The following is a 21,391-nucleotide window of genomic DNA, read 5'->3' as shown; positions in this document are numbered from 1 at the left end:
ATCTCTTAGTAAGATGGGAGAATCAGTGAGTGTGCACAGGACAATATTTATTCCATTTTACTATTGAAGAATTGGTGGTCAAAGGCAGGATCTGAAGTTTTCAGCATTTATAGAACAAAACAGAAAGCACTGATAAAAGGTAGTCTTTCTGCTGGAAAAAATATCCAAATAGGTATGTTCTATCAAACCATTTAAGATCTATCTTCAAAATAGCTATTTACTCACATTCTTATCTATGCCTCCATGGGCTTTCAGAGAATACAGACATTCAATGTGTTTGAAAGGGTAAAATGCTTTTCTTTGAAAAATAATTTTGTTGTTATGTGTGAGGGATTGCTGATATACAAGCCACGGTGAATATGTGGACATCAGAGGACAGCTCCAGAGGCTGGGTCTCTTCCTCACCCATGAAACTCAGATCAGCAGGCTTACATACCAGTGTCTCTGCCCACTGAGCCATCACTCCAGTTTTGCTTCTTTTTGTCCCATGGTCCTTGGCTTCAGCTTTCCTTGTCAGACTTATCCACCATTGTAACTCTCTAAGTTAACAGTCTATTGTGTACGGTGAATGTATTTCACTAGCAATGGAATCTGGGTATTTAGTTTAGGTACATTTTTCAATATCTATTCCATACATAGATTCGTTGAAGCTTTCAAACATTGGCACTGCCTTGAAAATGCTTCCATAGTGTGGTACAGTTGGGGCATCAGGAGTAGAGCCCCATGGGGCATTCAGTCGTCATCTGGGGATGGGAAAGGAAAGAAGGAAGCTGGAAGGCTGCGTTGTCTGGGCTTTTGATCTGGTAGGCTTGTAGAACAACATATAGTTGTTAGCTTCTGTGCTGTGGCTTCACAATAATTTTCTTTAATTAGCTTCATATGAACTTAGGTAGTGTGGTGTGTGTAGGAGAGGAGAGGGGAGTGCGTGTGGCATATGCCGCGGTACACGTGTGGAGGTCGGAGGACAACTTGAGGAAGTCAGTTCTCTGTGCTTCCACCAGGTTTCGAACTTAGGTCCTTGAGCTTGGTGGTGAGTACCTTTATCCATGGAGCCATCCCTCCAGTCCTACAGCGTGTTTCTACACGTTAAGAAGAAAGTAAGCGTGCAGTCAAGTAGAGGTGAATAGAGAAAATTTGCCTGTTTTGACAGCACATCCTAAGGGCTCTGGAAATACAAACATGGGAGGGAAGAAAACACTGGGTCCACTGTTGTCTTCTGCACTAATATGAATGGATGGCATCCAAAAATAATCCTTCTATTCCAGGTTAATCGTAAAATGCTGATGCTGCTTCCATTTGCTTAATTAGCAGTTTTTCAACTATTTTTGTCTAGGAGCTCTAGGAAAAAAAAAACCCACCAAAAATCTAGTCCATAGCATTTTTTTTCAGAGTTAACCACGACTCTACGTAGTCCATAATTACAGCATTACCAGCATTTGTTCTAAAAACAAGTCACACGCATCGCAGCAAGCTGGCTGGCACAGCACCAGCTTATTAATAGCTCTCAACCTGCTCATGGGCCAGCTCTCTAGGGGATAAAAATTATTTAGCCCTGATTTAGAGAGCTTGTTAATTTCTGTAGCATAAATATTTCTACCATGTCTGATTTCAAGCCATCGCTCATTTGACAACAAGCAAAAGTCCTACCTATTGGAGGGCTAAGCTTTCCAGAGCATTTTGGAGCCAGCTGCTCATACCACACTCAGTAGCATCTCGTGCTTCCTGGGTTTGGAGGTTGGGATAACCATGTGGCTCTTAGGTACTCCATAACACCTTTAGTTGGCTAAACTCACTCATCGTGAGAGCATCTTTGAGTGAGACTCCCATGGCACATTGCAATCACAGTTATGAAAACCAACAGTACAGAAAGACAGAGTGTGACCCAGAATGAAGTCCGAGTTTTTACATTAAAAAAAGCAACGAGTTACATTGTCTTCCTCTGTGGCCTGGCAAGGCTGCACCCCCCCTCCCCCCAAAGGGGAGGTGATTAGAGAGCCTGTCACTGAATTCATGCCAGAGAAAGCCCCTGCTCCCCTTACTAGGGGCCCCACTTGGATACTGAATCTATGGGCTACATCTGAGCCGAGAGGTTTTAGGTCCTCTCCATGCATTGTCCTTGGTTGGGGTATCAGTCTCTGCGGGGCTCCCAGGGCTCAATTATTTTGGCTCAGTTGGTCTCCTTTTGGAACTCCTATCGCCTCCAGGTCTTTTTATCTCCCCCTGAAGACAATGTAACCAGTCCTGATGAGACCTGATAGGGCAGGATCAAATTGAAGGGGAAGAGGACCGCCCCTGTCAGTGGACTAGGGGAGGGGCATAGGAGGAGAAGAGGGAGGAAGGGTAGGATTGGGAGGAGATGAGGGAGGGGGCCACAACGGGGATACAAAGTGAATAAATTGTAATAAATGGTAAAAAATTAATGAGTAAGAGCCTTGTTATCCCCCTAATAGCACACAAGGAGGGAGAGGTGACAGGGTGTCCCTCCTTGCAGTGCTAGGGGCTTAGAGGGATGTCAATCCACAGAATCCAGGCCTTCTGAAGTGGCCTTCTGACCACTTCTTTCATGGTTCCTCTGTGGCATAGGGGGCCATGAGGTGGGTGTTGCAGATGGATGACTGGCAAGGGAACTGGGGGCCAGCATCCTCTGTCAGCTCCACAAGGTGGCATTCTGTCAAGAAGATAATCTTCTGGGTAGGAGGGCCCTGTGGGCGACCCTGGGAATGGCACCATTTGCAGGAAGGAGAGACAACATTCTGAAAGGCCTCCCGGAAGCGTCGGGACAGGAGGTTATAGATGATGGGGTTGACAGCTGAGCTCAGATAGAAGAAGACACCTGCAAATGAGGGATCAAAAGAAGACATGGCAGCATGGTAGGACAGCATGTAAATATTTAGCAAAGGCCCGGGAAGCCTGTGATTGCCTCTCCTGGAAACGGAGGGGTGTACAGGGCACTCACTGAGAATATGAAATGCTATGAGCAGATCCACCTGTGCACTCAGGAATCAAGCACAGAGAGATCGATGAAAGCATCATGGGTTTTCCACTGTGCTGGGTAATGGTGCTGATGAGAGATGCTCAAGGATCAGAGAAGAGAGGTTTGTGTCTTCACTGGATCGTTAGCTAAGGCTATAATCTGGAGCAGCAGTGGTGAGGATTGGTAAGTCAATCAACACTGTCCCTGCTGAGATTCCTTATTTTGCTGAAAACCTTCTGCAGAGAGAGACACTCCCACCCACGCTGCCATGTCCCTTTCCTACCCGCTCCTGCTTCCCGCGATAGCTCTTCCACTGAGTAAGTATATTTTACCATTGATTTTTGTCCACCAGGCAGCTTGTATATTGCCTTTTCTCTGCGTGTTATACTCTTTTCTTAGAGATTTATTTTTTAATCATGTAAATGTGCGTGTGTGTGCTCTTCACCACAGAGCCATCTCTCCAGCACCTGCACACTCACTCTTATCATCTCCTGTTTTGTTTCTCTAAGACACCAATGAGGCTTAAGGGAGGTTAGGATCCTGCCCCTCTTCTCTTCTATGCCCTTAGACAAACACTGGCACTTCAACCCCTTCTCCCGGAAAATGGGGGTTTGGATATTCTGGCTGAAGCTGAGTGTTGTGAAGCATCCTCCTCCTCCAGGCATGACTCAGTCGTGGCCATAGCCCTCTACAACTGTCAGCTGAGATTATGTCTTGGAGACTACGCAAGGCTGTTCCCATTAACTTTGCATTACAAGGGAAGGGCTTGCCTGCTTTTCCTCAAAGATTTAAAGACAGTTAACAGTGGTTTGGAGAGAGGCTCCCGAGGCTGGGCCCCTTCCCGAAGATTTATAGACAGTTAACCACTGCTGAGAGATTTCTTTTTTTCCCAGTAATAAAGCTGCCCATCTCATGCTCTCATTAGCAACTCCAGTGACTCCTCGCTGGGGTTTAACAAACTACACTTGGATGGAATATCTTTTTTGGGTCTTTGGTCACTGTCCTCTCTTGGAAGAGAAGACATGTCTGTTCTTTCAGACACTGATCAAATGCTTATTAGGACATTCTGGAAACTTCAAAGCACATTCAAAGATAAGGTATTTAGACTTTTGTTCTCCAAGTACTCCAATTTGTTCTCCAACTGAAAGGATCGAGCAGACGCAGGATCCTCGGTTAGGCTAGTAACTGGGATACCAGGAGCATGTGTGCTACCAACTGCCAGATGGCAGCAGTTATTCTGTTATAACAGAGACCACTGCAGTCATGAGGGACTCAGTGGCGGTGACTGCCAGCACCAGCTAGACCTTGACATGGGTAGGAGACAGTTGGTGAAGAGAGAGAATGTGTATTTGAGTGCAAATGTTCAGAGGCAGAAATGGATGCAGCCCGAACTTTCTCTCCCCAATTTCCCCCGCTCCCTCCTTCCTTCTGCTCTGAGCTGTGATGTTCCTAAGGCATATATGCATCCTACCTTTACTCTCTGGTTATGTCCCTGATAATCCAGAGGCCACAGAATAAGCTAGTGACAACAGAGGCTGGTAGGTAGAACTTAACACGAGTAGGTTCTCTATTTTGGTGGAAACAATCTTGAACTTGAAATCCAATGGCTTAGGCTTGAATCCCATTTTCACTGTTTTTACAGCTTTGTGCCTTTGGGCAAACCGTTTCTTCTTGTGTGTGTTGATCCCTGACCATTCTCCTGCGGTGATTAACATGCATAGAGTTGGGGTTTTCCATAAAGTGACCTGTAAACATTTTTAATTTCTTAATACAGTCAGCACTCACTGTTTCCATAATAAAGGGCCAGATCCCCATGAGCTGCTTGTAGAGGGAGGCCTCAAGATGGAGTGAAGGAAAAGCTGCTTTAGAGCTGCACCACTGAACCCATCAAGCCTTTACCTGATATCACATGGATGAGGTTGAACACAGCAGCCAGGGACTCAGTCCACTCCTCCACAAAGCTGAAGAAGAGGCGGTCCACATGGAAGGGGGTCCAGCAGATAGCAAACACAAGGACCAAGACAACTGGAAAAGGGAGTGGGAGAGGGAATGATGTAGTAGGCCAGGAAAGAACATGATACTTGCTCCCAGCCTTTCTCTTCTGTTATCACGTTTTCCCTGTTAATCTTTGTTAATTGATGATCGCTATAGGCAAGTGTGATCCCAGAGACAAAGAATATTCAAAGATAGGAATTAATTGTGTAGATTTAGGATTCACTGCTTTAAGTTTTCTTTCAGAATTTATATTCTATTTTTTTTTTTACTTAAGAATTTGTTTTTGAAGTTTTCATAAATGCATGCAATCAAATATACTCATTTTTATCATTTATTTTCCCACTTCAGCTCCTTCCATGTCCTCCAACAAGATCCCATTCCAACTTCATGTCTTCTTTGGTGAGACCCTACTAAGTCCTGTTACTGTTATTTATATATGTGTGTGAGTACCTCACACGCACACACACTACAACATGCTTATGAAAGTCAGAGTTCAGCGAAATCAGTCATTCCCTTATACTGAGCTCTGAAAATCAAACTCAGGTCAGGTTTGGCAGCAATTGCCTTTGCCCTCTGAGCCAACTCACTGGTCCCGGCATTTCTCTCTCTCTGTCTTCCTTAAAAAGTATTTATTTATTTATCTATACATGTTTGTGCCTCCTTATTGCTTTGTACACACCACACATGGAGTGCCAGAGAAAGGCCTCACAGGAGGTTGTGAGCTGTCCAGTGTAGGTGCTGGGAACTGAACTTGGGTCCTCTGCAAAAGAGTATCAAGGGCTCTTGACTGCTGAGACATCTCCTCAAGAGTTCTCATGTGTCTCCTTAGAACATTTAAAATAGAACTGAATATATTTCAACATTCCCAAAACACTTGATTGTAGAAAAGAAAGCATGTACTCAGCAGGTGTTTCGAGACTCACAGACTGACTAGATCAGTAAAAGGTTATTTTAGGAAGTTGTGATATTTAAATCTGCAGGTTGCCAGTGGGTTCTTAGGGTTTGGATCCCACCCAGAACTTCATGCCTCTAAGGCACTGTCCCTAGTGGGTGATGCCATTGGGGAGAGAGGGTGAAACTTGAGGAGATGGGGCCTAGATGGAGGAATCAGGCATTTGCTGGGCCTTGGAATGAGTGTGGGGACTCTCTACTCCGTTTCTGTTTAACGGGCTGTGAAGTGAACACAGCCTCTGCCACTAAGTGCCTCATCACAGTCCCAAAGAAGGGCCAAGGGACTGAAATCTCAAAGACACGATAGCAAATCACCCATGTAAGTTTTCTAGACAGGGCTTTGTCACAGATGCTTAACACCTGCAGTTAATGTCAAAAGGACTGCTTGCCCCCCTTCTCTTTCTCTGAGTCTGGCTGTCTGTCTCTCTGTCTCTGTCTCAGTTTCTTTCTCTCTTTCATGACAGTTATATTCTGCCTCACAATAGGCCCAAAGATAAACTGAAGCTGTCAGCCAAGATAAGTCTTTTCTTTATTTACTATGTGTGTCTTGTATGGAGAGAGAGAGAGAGAAAGAGAGAGAGAGAGAGAGAGAGAGAGAGAGAGAGAGAGAGAGAGAGAGAGAGAGAGAGTTGTGGGGGATGTAGGGCAGAGGTCAGTTTTAAAGTATCATTCCTCAGGAGGCTTGCTCATTTTGTTTTGAGACAGTCACTCACTTTTACCCTGAACTCACAAGTTCAGCTAGACTGCTGGCCAGAAAAACAAAGTCTACCCTTGTGCACCTGCCCAGCTCTGGGATGCCCTCAGATTACAAGCACACACCACTGTGCCCAGCTTTTCTCACACAGATGCTGGGGGTCAAACACAAGTTCTCAAGCTTGCTCAGCGAGCACTTTACCAACCCATCCGTCTGCCCGCCCTCACTCCTTCATTTTGTCACAGCAATGCAAAGCTGCTGATACAACACTCTAGAAATATTTAGGAGTTTCTTTGATCCTTTTGATTCTGTGATGAGATGGGGTGTGCTTGGGGGTGGGGTGGGGTAAGAGACACAGAGACAGAACAACTGCAAACAGTGTTGATTCTGGGAGGAAGGGCCACCCTGAGTCTGAAATGAACAGATTTCTCATTTTTTAGCCCCAGGGCAGGGACAGGGTGTGACAGTAGTTTCCTCTCGGGACATGGAAGCTCCATAAAGATAAACAAGCATTTTCCCTTTTAATAACTTGTCAAGTCTTTCCCTGTCAAAGGCTTCCGCAGGTTTGTATCTGAGTGATCTAATAGGCTGGAAGAGAAGTGAGGGTGAAGATGAAGAAAGAACAGCCATGAGCTTATGACCTCGGAGGCTGAGAGATGGGTACATGATCTTCATTCTGCAGCTTTGCCCATGTGCACATTTCAGGCTTTCATGGAAACACGGTACTTCTGTTTCCTTTTAGAGTTAACATTGAAGGTAATCTGTCTGTGCTACATGCTTCCAATAATATCTGGAAGGTTCTTTTGAGTTTCTCCCTCAATAACATGTCCTCCAACTGCCCACTCCTGGCTATAATTCCTATTAATAATGAAGGCAAATAACAAAACATTTTGTTATTATTATGTTTTTCCTCTTTTGTACAGTACTGGGAATTGAGCTCAAGGCCTCACATGTTTCAGACAAGCCCTCTTCCACTGAACTACAGCCCAGTTCCCTTTTTCCTTTTTATTTTGAGACAGGGTCTTGTTAAGTTGCCCAGGCTGGCTTTGAACCCAGCCCAGAACTGTTTAATTTTCGGAGTGTGATGTGCTAGGAATTGAACCCAGGTCCTTAAACACGCAGGGCAGTGCTCTATCAGTGAGGTACACCCCAGGCTCACTACTGAGATGCTAGCTAACAGGAGCAAACACTGAGAAACGGAGAACACGATCAAAGGGAGAAATGGAGAAATAACAAAGGCTCCCTGTTTCCCGACAACAAAGGCCAGGTCCCTAAAAAATCTTGAAGAAAATGATTATCAGAGTCAAAAGACCAACTTCGGTGACTTCTGTTTTTTGTTCACAGAGGGCCTGGCTTCCTTGCTTCACATGCAAATTAGCCTGGGGTTTCGCTGCTTTCCAAATGTAGGTTGTTACTTGGAAAGTTTATGATGTTTCACATACCTCATCAATGTCTCTCTTGGAGGACTGGAGTTTCTTGGATTTGTTTTTTCAGTTGTATGTGTGTGTGTGGATATATGTGCATGTGTGTACATGTGTGTTTGAATGTGTATGAGTTTGTCTGGGTGTGTAGGACCAAGGTCGAGTCAGGAATCATCCTCAATTACCCATTTTATTCACTGAGGCAGGATCTCTCAATCAAGCCCAGAGCTCACTGATATGGCCAGTCTCCCTCCATCGCTAGCTTGCCCTGTGGACTACCCTGTCTCTGCCTTCCAAGAGGGGAATAAGAAGAGAGTGGTCCTTCCCACCAGTGTTTGTGTGGGTTCTTGGCATCTAACTCCCAGTCCTCATGCTTGCATGGCAAGTATTTTAACTGCTGAGCCACCTTCCCAGCCCAGGGCTCCAGTTACTTTCTGAGCACCCATTTGGGAGAGGATGGTCAACACCTGGATTTCTTAAAATACTTTGTCTCTTACAAGTATATGTATCTCAAATAAAAAGGCTATTCTTACTGTTTTGTCTTTTTAGCAAGATGATGTTCTGATGTAATGTCATAGGTGGAATGATTTACTCAGGAGAACTCATGCCTCGTTGTTCTTAATCTGGAATTTAAAAATCCAGAGTCCACATGGCCATCAGGAGCTTACAACCCCCAGAAGGGAGTTATAAGACATTGTGTGTGTGAGAGCATTTGTGAGTGCAGAGCTTTCCATGACCTGTTTCCTATATTTGAAGAATGCTGGAATACAAACAGGTTCAGCAGCCACCTGGCCCCGTTTTACAGAGAGAGTAAAATGTTCAGGCTTAACGTGAAAACGTGATTTATTTAGTAGCACTTGGAAGGCTCTCAGCAACCGTAACCTAGCAAAAGGTTTTGATTGCTCAAATCCAAAGATGAAACAAAACAGGCAGGCCATAGAAACTTCTGGAAACCAAGAAGAACATCTTGGCCAGTACCATTACGTCAGTGCCAAACACAAGACCTCTGCTCTTATAAACAAAAGTGAACAAATTGTGAAACAAAGACAGCAGCTTACACAGCATCTTGGTGACTGACTTTCTGGAGGGTCTGTGAACGCTCACAGTTACTTTGTCTTCCTCAAGGGATTCATCTCTCTTCAGCTGAAAGAGAAAGTAGAGAGGTGTTTAGGAAGAAAAGACTGCTTTCCCCACCAGAAACTTTGGAGGTATATAAACAGCACTTAAAGAAATGTTTTAAAATTTTTAAATAACTTCACTGGAGGCAGAATTGAATCTAAGTTCTCTGACTCAACTGGAAGGGTTATGGGCAGTAAAATTAAAGTTTTAATAAGAAATTCCATGCAGTTCTAGTTCTGTAGTGTCTTTATACCTATTACACACACAGACACACAGACACAGATACACACGCATGCACACACAGCCAAAGTGGTTAATCCTAAAATGAACAACAACTAAGTGCTAGCTCTGTTCACTTATTCATTCTTTTCACTTTTATTGGTCAAGACTCTATGCCATGTAATGGGAGGGAGAAAATAAAATATTATGATCTCATGAAGGTTATGCTCTTTGCTGTGTGTCTTAGTTACTGTCCTGTTTCTGTGAAGAGACATCATGACTAAGACAACTCTTATTTTAAAAAGCTTATAACCGGGGGCTTGCTTACAGTGTCAGAAGGTTAGTCCTGGATCTTCATGGTGGGATTCTGGAAGGCATGGTGTTAGAGCAGTAACTGAGAGCTTTACATCTTGATCCAAAGGCGGTAGACAAAGAAAGACACTGGGCCTGGTGTGGGCATGTGAAACCTCAAAGGCCATACCTCTTAATCTTTCCAAACAGTTGGGGATTAGATATGCAAATGTGGGACTCTCAGAGTCTTGAGCGTGGTCATGAGCAGTGTGGACCTTCCAGGAGTTCTTGTATCACTTTCTCCATTTGTACTTTTCATGCTCATCAAGGTAGAAAGGGGAATCCCTTTTCTTTGAATAATATGTTCCCAGACATTTTCAGCAGATTCTCTGACACTATGCTGACCAGCATCATCTGGGACATGCTGTTTTTCTGATCCTACTGATAAAACTGCACATCCTTCAGAATCTAAACATTGACAGGTATTTATCCTAACTGGAATATATGGTGACCCTTGTGGTAATGTAAGTTTGAAAAGTCAACATGAGCTCACATGCCATCTCTACCAGTCTGTTGAGGGCCAGCCTACTCCTGAAGATGTAGCAGCTCTAGCCTCTTCTTCCTCCTTTTTCTCCAAAGTCCACGTGCACCAGAGAGCCCTGTTATACTTCTGGAAGCCTTCTGTGTTAGATCTATGTTTGTGGGGATGTTGCACCAGTTGAAAGAACTCTGATGACTGGTGACCATCTCACACCTGGAAGTGAGTCTAGTGTCTGGTAATTCTCCAGCATTTCCCCCTTGTTTGCTTACCGTTGTTTATTTTGTCCCCACACTTCATGGTTTTCTTGGTACGTCAGTTACTCTTCTTTTTGCTACGACAAAATACCTAACAAGAAGCAACTTAAGGGAGGAAGGGTTTATCTGACACACAGTTTGAGGAGAGTCTACTCAGGAGCGGGAGAGGCAGCCCCAGAGGCAGGGGCAGAAAACAAATGGGCACATTGCACCCCAGCCAGGAAACAGGAGACCAGTGCTGTATTAAACTCTATCTTTCTTGCTTTTCCCTTTTTATTCAAAATGGAATCCTAGCCCATGAGATGCTGCTAACATCATTCAAGGTGGGTCTTCCTCCCTCAGTAACACACTGTGGTAATGTCCTCAGAAACATACCCAGAGGTGTATGTTTCCTAGGTGATTCTAAATCCAATCAAGATGGTAGGGAAGATTAAGCTGAGTCAGTGCAAACTCCAGCTCCTCTCACAAAATAACCTTGTAGATGACGCTGCACCAACCCCCAGTTCCAGTAGTTGGGTTAACTGGGGCCAAGGGAGCTTCCCATGTTTGCTTCTGTACTCCTGGGAATGGAAGAGACCATCTCCCCCTTTTACTGTCTCAGGGGTAGAAATTGCAGTGGTTGCTTGTGTGGCACATGAGAAAAGCACTCACAGCATTGCTGCGTCCTGATTTATACCTATTTGCCTGTCTTTCAATTTCATTGTCATCCCATTTGTCCATCCATCTATCCATCCATCCATTCATCCATCCATTCATCCACCAATCTGAGTCTCTGTCCATCAATCTCCTCTTCTGTCTGTCTGTTTGCCTAACCATCCATCTATATATTCATATCTATATGTCAGTTTGCCATTCTATCCATCCATCCATCCATCCATCCATCCATCCATCCATACATGCATGCATATATACAGTCATCATATGTCTCTCTGTGCATCCATCTCTACTCATCATTTTCTTCCTTTTTTCCTTTCTCCCTTCCTTCCATTTAGCATCTGTCTCTCTGTCCATCCATGCATCCATCCATGCATCCATCCATGCATCCATCCATCCATCCATCCATAAATAAGTGCCTGTTTGGCACTATTTATTTTTGTGTCCTCATCAGCACACAAGTCACGTGAGAGACAAAGATTAGGCTAGACTTCGCCAGTACTTCCTTTTGGATGGATGGGAAGCTACTCTTGGGTCACCTACTTTCTGTCTCCATGATGTTCTAAGCCTGAAGAGTACCTCTATGAAAACTTATGTCCTAGAATGAGGGAGCATCAATGACCTCAGTCCGTTCAGCTTTGAACACACACAGGGCTTCTGTAGTCCTGTGCTTTCATCAACATTGTCTTGGCTGCCTTCTGAAGGGGATGGCAACCAGACTCAGTCACACCTTTAGACTTCTCAATAACTTAACTACCAATAGGGCTTGTGTCTTTAAATCTTAAACATTCAAAGGGCCTTTGAGGCCATGTTTCCAAGTCTTTTATCTTAAACACAGAGAAGCTGAAGTCCAGTAATGAGGAAAGTAATTTAGCCTCATTCCTGACCGAGCTTAGTCTGGTTCGGGAGAAATAAATGAACTAAAAGGTCCACATGGAATTATAAATTGTAGTGAAGAAAGTTACTGGAAGCCATGGCTTCAAAACACAAGCAGGGCAGCTAGGGGGTTCCAGGAGCGCTGTCCCAGGGAAGTGTACTTGAAGCATGACTGTCAGGGTGGACTGGAGTCCAAAAGGCAAAGGGAGTGTGGAGGTAGGTCAGAAACCTTCCAGGGACAGGGTCCAAAGGTTGTGATATCCATATACTGAACAGGACTTGCTTCCTCAGACCACTGGCTCTTTGAATTTTCAGAGTGACAAATCAGATATTTCCTTCCTTAGTACCCTTACATCTTCCTTGGTCCACTTACATCTCCTACGTTTTTTTCTGAAACAGGATGCTATAAATTCCATTACTCCGACAAAGCAGGGTTGCTATTGTCTGAGCTGCCACCAGCTTGGGACACAAACAACATGGATTCATGAGGGTGGACCAAAATGATATTTGGAGAAGGAACTTAGAGGAATCTATGTTTGCTGTCAAACTTAGGCATTTCCCCCAAACACACACAAGACACATGATTGGGTAACATTGAACAAGAATATGTTGTTACAGAGAGGAGGTGGGGGTGAGAAGGCCTTGCGGGATGTGTGATATTTGGAAATGTATGGAAGTCATTTCCTCTGAGTTAGATCCACAGGAAATTCTGGAACTGTGGCACTGAGCTGGATAGGGTGACATAGGTCTTAGGGGAAATGCCACCACTCTCTGCTTGGTCAGATTCATTTCTGCCCCTATCTAGCTGTGACACTCGAATTATGTTCTTCCTACTCAGTCCTGATGGCCATTCATTTTAGGGCCAGTAAATATCAAGAAAGATCCTCTTTGCTGATAACTGCCTTTCTCAGAGATGGACTGGAGTGGGACTCTGCATCCAAAACCACTGTGCCAGAGGATGTGATGGAATATGTGTGCTTATTTCTGTCATTTACAGCTCATGCCTACCCACTCATAGCCTCTTTCCCTTTTAAAAAGAACCACAGACCGTTAGAGCTGGAAGAAATCTTAGAAATGATGTGATGTGACCTTTTTATTCTCCAAATGGTAAAGTAATTCCCGGAGAATTGTGTGTGACCTGCCTAAAGGCATATGTCAGCCAAGGACCTGAGAGTCTAAATAACCCAGTTACTGTTTATGCATGAACCACTTCCTGAAATGAATACAAAACTATCTCTGTGAGGACTCACACTATGAATTTGAGTACAAAATACAGAAGGAAGTATACAGATTCACTCCTACATTTCTCAAAAAATGATTCTCTCAGCTAGTTTAGAAGCAGAGAAAATGGAAAAGAAAATATTTATCACCGCTATCTTAGAGAAGGAACCTCTAATTATAAGATGCAGGGAAAGCTGAGTGATTTCCCCAGAAACGCACATGTCTCGAAATCACATCTTTTACTCCTCTAACTTACGAGTTCTGCTTAGTTTTCCATTCCTCAATTCCTACCTGCTATAAAACTTGTTTCAAGGTATATGTGTGAGTGTGTATACAGTATATATGGAATATAAATCATATATATATATACATATATATACATACACACACACACATGCCTCTCTGTACACACACACACAAAGGATTTAACCTGCTATTTCAATCAAAGGTCAATGCAGCCACAAGAGAATATTTGTTCTCACAGCTGTTTATCTCTCCCCAGAGTACAAAGCAGGGAGATCCCAGGACAAGTTGGACAGAGAAAAACTTCAACACAGGCAGTAAAGTGGAGCAGGACCAGCAAAGAGACAGCAGGGTGTGGAAGGATCTTCCCCCCCCCCCCGAATTTTACCCTCTAAACCTAGATCACATCATGTGCACACATCTAAAATGAGGTTTCTTCTCAAGCCCCTGGGGTCAGATTCTCCCATGCGTGTTACCTCTATTGATACCACTAGCAACTTTTCTAGCACTTTCTTAGAAACACAGGTGAACAAGCAGAGAGAAAATGGTGGACACCGGATAAAGAGTTGTGGTTTTGCTGTTTAATTGATGGCGATTCCCACCTGTTCAAAAGGATACCAAGCTGGCTTTACTTTCGAGATACATCCTGAGTACACATGTGGAATTTGCATTTGCAAGGATTTTACAAGCATATAAACTCTTGCTTCTTAATTTCCCACTTAAAGTTATCCCCTGAGCCCCTTTCTGTCTCTGTCTTTCCCCCACGCCAAGTTCTTTCTTTGAATTCAGAACCAGCACGAAAGGAGAGATGTTGCCCCAGCCAGTCACCTTGGATACTCACTCTGAGCGCCATGAGGTAGTAGAGGATGCTGATGAGGGTCATGGGGAGGATGTAGAAGAGGAAGGAGGTGGCTTGGATGATGAAGTTGTAAACCCACAGGGGCTTGATGACAGTGCAGGTGGCAGAGTCAGGCACAGAGGATCCGTTGGGGAAGTGCTGGAACTTGATGCCGTGGATGCTGGTGTTGGGCAGAGAAAAGACCACAGAGAAGCCCCAGACCAGGCCGAGGATCCTGAGGGCCCGCCGCCGTGTGCTCTCCAGCTTGGCTCGGAACGGGTGGACGATGGCCACATAGCGCTCTACGCTAACCGTGGTGACACTGAGAATGGAGGCAAAGCACACAGTCTCGAAGAGGGCGGTCTTGAAGTAGCATCCCACTGGCCCGAACAGGAAAGGGTAATTGTGCCACATCTCGTAGACCTCCAGAGGCATCCCCAAGAGCAGGACCAGCAGGTCTGAGACAGCCAGGCTGAAGAGGTAGTAGTTGGTGGGTGTCTTCAGGGTCTGGTGTCGGACAATCACCAGGCACACCAGAAGATTGCCCGTCACCCCCACCACGAAGATCAGCGCATAGGCCACAGACACCGGGAGGGATAGGTGGCTGCGCTTGGGGCCACACAGGTGGGCCAGGTACTCCTCTGTGTTGTTCAGGTACTTCAGGAGAGGATCGTGGATCCAGGAAGCATTTTCAAGTTTCCCCATTACTGAGCTTTAAATCCAAGACCACAGGTGTCCTCTGGTCTGGGGCTCTGTCCCAAGCTGAGCCAGAAGGAGCCTGAAAGCCCAGGCCCCTAAAGCACGTAGGCGTGTGATGATAGAATCAGCTTCCAGGGCTCTCCTCTCACACTGCTAATGCCTTTTGAGGACCACCCAGGCCCCGCCCCCGGCACGCTGTAGGCCAATGAGTGTGTTGCATCGTGGGAGAGCCAGGCAGGTTGGTGTGGTGGGGGGAACGGAGGAGGGACAAGGAAGCAGCCAGAGAATCTGACCACCTGAGGAGCTGAAAACTCCCAGCAGGGCCAGCCTCAGAGTTGTGGGGCTCTGGGGAGAGACACGGGAAAGGCTGAGGAACCTGACAGTGGAGCACTGCAGTCTCCACTGCTTTCTGACCGCTGTATGTCATGTCAGAGTGGGGGATCAATCGATTTCTTAGATTATATTGTTCCTTTGGGCAATCAGGACTCTCTGGGAAGAGCATGAGACGTGGTTTAGGGCGTCTCAGTGGCTGAAAATCAGCTTTTAGGTTTTACCCTTGCCTAACAATCTCTCTCAGTCACTCAGAAAGCAGGTGGGTTTCAGGATCAGATCATTAGAAATTAAGAAAATTGAACTCTCAGAGGCTCTTACCTCCTCCCTCTCTCTATCATTCTCTCCTCTCTCCCTCTCCCTCCCCCTGTGTCTTCTGTCTGCCTCTATCTACTCCTCCCTCCTCTCCTCTGTCTGTTGTTGTCTGTCACTGTTTCTGTCTGTCTCTCTATCTTTCTTCTTCTCCCTCCAGCCTCTCTGTCTGTCTCTCTCCCTCTTGCATTATTTGTTTTTGTTTTGCTCAGCTAACACTTCTCTGAATTTACTACATGCCCTGTGATATTCTAGGCTGTGTGGAAACATGAGCCTGTTAGTCACTCTTCTCATTACTTTCCACGGAGAACCCAGCTGAGGCAACTTAAATGAAGGATTTATGGGGCTGGTGAGATGGCTCAGGACTAAAGACCTTTCCACCAAGTCTGTCGACCTGAGTTCAATCCCTAGGACTCACAGGGTGGAAGAGAACCGATTCCCACAAGTTATCCATTGACTCCCACATATGTGCCATGACACGCATTATGTACACACACACACAGACACACAGACACACAGACACAGACGGACACACACACACACACACACACGTACACACCCCAGAACAAAAACAGACAAACACATAAATAAATGCAACATTTAAAGAGTGGAAAAGTAAAAAAGGAAGGACTTACTTTCACACACGGTTTAAGAACCATTACACCAGGCTGCAGTGGTGGGGAAAGCATGAGGCAGCTGGTCACCTTGGAGCCACAGTCAGAGAGATGACTGCTGGTGCTCAGGTCATATGTTTCCCTTTTCACTCAGTCCCGGGATGGTGCCCTATACATTCAGGGTGGATCTTTCCTCCCCAGTTAAGCATCTCTGGAAAGTCCTTCACAGATGTGGACAGAGATTGTCTCCTTGGTGATTCCAAGCTCAATCAAGTTGAGAGCTGGGGAACAGCTGAGTTGGTCAAGTGCTTGCCTTGCAAATATGAGCATATTCAGTCACTAGGGCCCAAGAGCCACGCGTGGGCTTGGGAGATGGTTCAGTGGATAAAGCACATGCCTCACAAAGTGTGCCTGAACTCATGTAAAACTTTGCACAGTGGCCTTCATTTGTGATGTCAGTGCTCAGAAGGTAAGGTGGAAGGTGGAGACAGCAGACCCCCCTGAAGCTAATGGACTGGATAACCTGGCATGATTGTGGCCTACAGCAAAGAGACCCTGCTACAAACAATATGGAAGGCAAGAACTGATATCTGAGCCTGTCCTGTGACCTCCCTATGGGTACTGTGGCTCATGCATACCTTGTACACACACACACACACACACACACACACACACACACACACACACACAATGACTTTTAGAGAATTAGGGCATAGTGTCCCATGTATATAATCCTAGAGCTAGAGAGACAAAGACAGACAGATCTATAGGGATCACTGGCCAATCAGCCCAGAATTCTGGAAATTTCCAGGCCATCGAGAGACCCAGTTTCCAAAAAGGAGATGAATGGCACCTGAAAAATGACAATCAAGGTTGTCCTCTAGCACACATGCATGCATGTATATGTACATTCTCATATGCTGACATGAACATGCTCATGCACACACACACATACACACACATACATGCACACACACAAATGCTAACATTCACACATGAACATGAGGGGGAACATCACAGTTCCAATAGCTCTCCCTGTCTCATGGTTGTTGTCCTAACATGTAAACTCTCAGCTATGGTTCCAGCATCATACATGTCTGCTTGCTGTCATGCTCCCAAACGTGATGAATATGGACTTATCTTCTGAAACAATAAGGCCCAAATAAACTTTTTCTTCTATAAGCTGCCTTGCTCATGGTACTTTAGCACAGCAATAGAAAAGTAACTAAGATAGGAATAACGCTTCTTAATTCATAGAGAATCACTTTAAAGAATGATATCTATCACAAGCTTTGACAGGGTAGGTCCCATCATACAAGATGGTATTTAACTATCATCAGTGCAAGGAGATGAAATGGGATAAAGACGCATATTATAGATACCCCTGGTGTAGCTGTGGACTTTGAAATCCTTGTTTGCCTCTTCCTGACTGCTGTAGATATGATGAATGCACATTACTAGGAGTCACAGGCTTCAGGAGAGAACCCATTAATGTTTTCTCTAAATGGACATGTTGTCAAACTTCCTTCAAAATATTTGTGTTTGTGTCCACGTATTTGTGCCGTTCTCAACCTCGGTCTGAGAAGCTTCTCATTACAGAAGGTTGTGGTCAATGCAGAGACTCACAACCAAGCAAAGCGCAGAGGAGAAGCAACTGTGAATGTTTAGCTGCAGAAGAACATCTATACACCCTCTTCCAGAGCTCCAGGAGCTTCACAAGAGAGGAGATGGGTAGACTGTAAGAGCCAGATGCTGGGGAGGAGAGCTGTGAAATGCTTTCTTCTGGTTCGGCATGATGAGCTGGTGAATTCACAGCAGCTATGGTCACCTGTACAAACATGCACAAGATGTAGCCAGTTAAAATTCCAGCACAGAAAGAGAAGCGTCCTGTTCCCCAGCTCTAGGTGAGGAGCAGTTGGCAGTTGGTGGCTGCTGAAGGACAGGTTATAGATGTCCCACACTTTTCTTTAAGAGTGTGACCACTGGGGCTGGAGAGATGGCTCAGCTGTTAGGAGCCCTGGCTCCAGAGGACCAGTGTTCAATTCCCAGCACCTGCATGGCAGCCCACAACTGTCTGTAATTCTGGTTCCAGGTCATCCGACACCCTCACACAGACATACATGCAGCCAAACACCAATGTGCATAAAATAAAAAGAAATAAATTTAAATAAAAAAAAGAGTGTGACCACTGGCAATCTACTACTGGTGCCCCAGTGTATAAACCCATACCCATGTGCTTATAGGCAGCATTAATTGGATTAAAAATAAAACTAATTAGATTAAAGCAAACTAATTGAGTTTTAAAAAGTAATTTTAAGAGGAGAACATGGAGCTGGGATGGAGATGTCGTTGGGGGAGTGGAAGAGAGGAGGGAGTGGTGGATATAAGCAATAGACTGCCCACAGTTCCTCAGTTTTCAAAGAACAAAAGACAGAGTTGTACCCAGTTTCAGTTACCCCTTTTGTAAAATAAATAAAATAGCTGCAGTGCCTGGCAGGATGGCCATGAGGGCTAAGCAGTTCCTACGAAGTGCTCACTGTAGGTCTAGGATGTGGCTCAGCATTAGAGGCCTTTCCTACTAAGGGCAGGGTCCTGGGTCTGGTTGCTGGCACTATAAAAATATCCAGCACGAGTTACTTCAAGTTATACAGCTCTTTAAAGCCAAATTTAATGACAGGATGTGTAATAGGATAATAACCATGAATTGAATAATTCGAATGTGTTTACTTGTATTGAGGCCACTCTGAGCTTCACAGCAACTTCTAGGCTTTGGATTCACAGTGAGCTTCTTTCTCAGAAAACAGATAAGACAGTTATAATCTATTCAGGTTGGGAATGTGCCTGGAGTGTGCGTGTGCATGTGCATGCATATTTACCTATGTGACTGAAGGCATGAATATGCCACAGAGCATATGTTTAAGTCATAGAATAAGCATGGGTGTCAGCCCTCAACTTCCAACTTGTTTGCTGTCTGCTGCTCTGTGAACTGGGCAAGCTGTGTAGACAGAGAGATTCTGGGACTCCACCCTCCGTCTTCACATAAGACTTTCTGGAACTACAGGCAACTGCCTTGTCCTGCAGACTTCTTTGCTTCAATAGGCATTTGTGCCAGAGCTGCTAGAAAAGCATATGGACATTTCTCCCCACACCCCCAGAGTCTAGACCCACATTCAGCTGTAAAACCGTGATGGAATAAGGAGCTCATTACCCTGTAAGGATGTAAGGACCAATCGTGGCTGATCTCAGTTGTTAGCTTGATGGCATCTAGAATCATCTGGGAGGTGTGTCTGTGGGATGCTTGAGGGGCTGATCTTGATCACGTTAGTTAAGGTGGGACTCCCTGCCCATATGGGTGGCGCTATTCCCTAGAATGGGATCTTGTATATAAAGGAAAAAGTAGGAGAAAAAGATAGTAAAAGTGAGGTAAGATTAATTAGAGAAATAAAACGAAGAAACTGAACAGCCGGCATACGTTACTACCTGGCTTATTTTTCTTTTTAAAGATTTATTTATTATTATTTTTGTGTGTGTGTGTGTGTGTGTGTGTGTGTGTGTATGCCTGTGTGCTTTTATGCCCACCATATGCATGCAGAGGTCTCCTGAGGGGAGAAGAGGGCATTGGATTCCTTGGAACTGGAATTACAGGTAGTTTTGTGCCACTTTATTGGTGTTGGGAATTGAACACAGGTCCTCTGTAAGCAGTAAGTGCAGATAAAATACAGGGGCTACCTCATGTGCATACCACTGTGAATTCACGGAGCTGTTAAAAAAAAAAACATTTCTATCTTAAATTGCTTTTGTCTGGATACCTTGTCACAGCAACAGGAAAGGAAACCGAGACAGAACTAGTAATATTTACCTAGAGATGTTTTGCCTGGATAACAGCAGAGAGGAGCATGAAGTCACCTCCCAGTACCTGACCATATGTGTGGATGGCACTCAGGACTGCAGGAGACATTCACATGTGGAAAGTCTCGGGGGCAGCACCAAGAGTGGATTCCGTGAGAATTTCCTATGGCTGACCAGGGAAGTTTTAAGAATCCATTCATGTTCATCTTAGAGAGGCTGGGGTGCTTCCTTCTACCCCTCCACCCTACGGTTTTAACTCTCTGGTGTGAGAGGGATGCTGTTGGGGCAGGAATCCTGCCACATCTCTGAACCATTCCTGGAACATTCAGTGAGGACTGATGGTGCAATCTGACCAGCAAACAGCAACCCTGAGCTTGCCCAAAGCTCTGCTTTGTAGCTATGGCTGAAGGCAGGGAAAAAGGGAATGTGATACCGGGGCTCAGAGGTGTCTACCAAACCTACAAAACAGATGTTGCTATATTTGTTGTGCACCTATTTTCAGCTGTTGTTTAGAGTCTCTCACCAGCTTTGTGAGCTATGCGACAGTGTCTATGAGGTTATTGTCCCTTGTCCCTGTCAGTACAGGGGAGGAAAATGAAGCACACGAACCTATGAGAACCGGGAGACCCATCCCTTTTCACATAGTGCATCAGTCATTTGTGTTGGGTTAAGCTCTGTGATGTCTGTTCTTGGTTGTCCTCCTGTCTACATCTGGAATCAACTAAAACCTGAGTGTCTGGGAACACTTGTGAGGGAGCTTTTCTAAGTTAAATCTTTTGAAGTAGGAAGACTCACTTTTAATCTGCATCTTTTGATGTGGGGATATCTACCTTTAATCTGGGACACACCTTCTGATGGCCTGTATAAAGGACATGGAAGAACGAAGCTTTCTGCTCTCTCTCTCTCTCTTTGCCTGTTTGCTCTTGTTGGCAAGTCCATTCCTTCACTGGCATTAAAGCATACCTTTTGGGGATTCTGACATACACTGAAGACCAACTGAAACATCCAGCCTTGAGAACTGAACAACTGAATTCTTGGACTGTCGTCCATTGGTTAACAGATATCATTGGATTAGCTGGACCACAACCTGAAAGTCATTCTAATAAATGCCTCTCTCTCTCTTTCTCTCTCTCTCTCATTCTATAAGTGCTGTTCCTCTAGAGCACTGGTTCTCAACTATGGGTAGCAACTTCTTTGGGGCTCTGATATCCCTTTCACAGGGGTCACTTAAGACCATTAGAAAACATAAATATTTACATTATGATTCATAACAGTAGAAAAATTGCAGTTATGAAG

The 21,391-nt window shown here is 44.9% G+C and overlaps 1 protein-coding gene across 1 annotated transcript; it reads right to left on the bottom strand.

Moving 5' to 3' along the window:
• Positions 1-1,937: 1,937 nt before the first annotated feature.
• Positions 1,938-15,096, bottom strand: Nmur2 (neuromedin U receptor 2). Its single transcript, XM_021626375.2, has 4 exons — positions 14,295-15,096; positions 9,094-9,178; positions 4,874-4,999; positions 1,938-2,833 (listed from the first exon to the last, which is right to left on the bottom strand). Exons 1-4 carry the CDS (start codon positions 14,994-14,996, stop codon positions 2,562-2,564), a joined length of 1,185 nt encoding a protein of 394 aa, XP_021482050.1. The 5' UTR covers positions 14,997-15,096; the 3' UTR covers positions 1,938-2,561.
• Between the last annotated feature and the right edge of the window lie 6,295 nt (positions 15,097-21,391).

This window comes from Meriones unguiculatus, chromosome 11 (assembly GCF_030254825.1).
Source record: "Meriones unguiculatus strain TT.TT164.6M chromosome 11, Bangor_MerUng_6.1, whole genome shotgun sequence".
Lineage (NCBI taxonomy): Eukaryota > Metazoa > Chordata > Mammalia > Rodentia > Muridae > Meriones > Meriones unguiculatus.
The sequence above is the reverse complement of the archived record's forward strand: the minus strand, read 5'-3'. Positions and strand labels throughout refer to the sequence as shown.

Excerpts from the sequence above, each read along its gene's own strand:
- Nmur2 (XM_021626375.2), bottom strand. The coding sequence starts at position 14,996 with ATGGGGAAACTTGAAAATGCTTCCTGGATCCACGATCCTCTCCTGAAG. Across the intron at positions 9,179-14,294 it reads ACTACCTCATGGCGCTCAGA|CTGAAGAGAGATGAATCCCT; the intron begins GTGAGTATCCAA and ends TTTCTCTTTCAG. Across the intron at positions 2,834-4,873 it reads CCTCATCCATGTGATATCAG|GTGTCTTCTTCTATCTGAGC; the intron begins GTAAAGGCTTGA and ends CCTCATTTGCAG.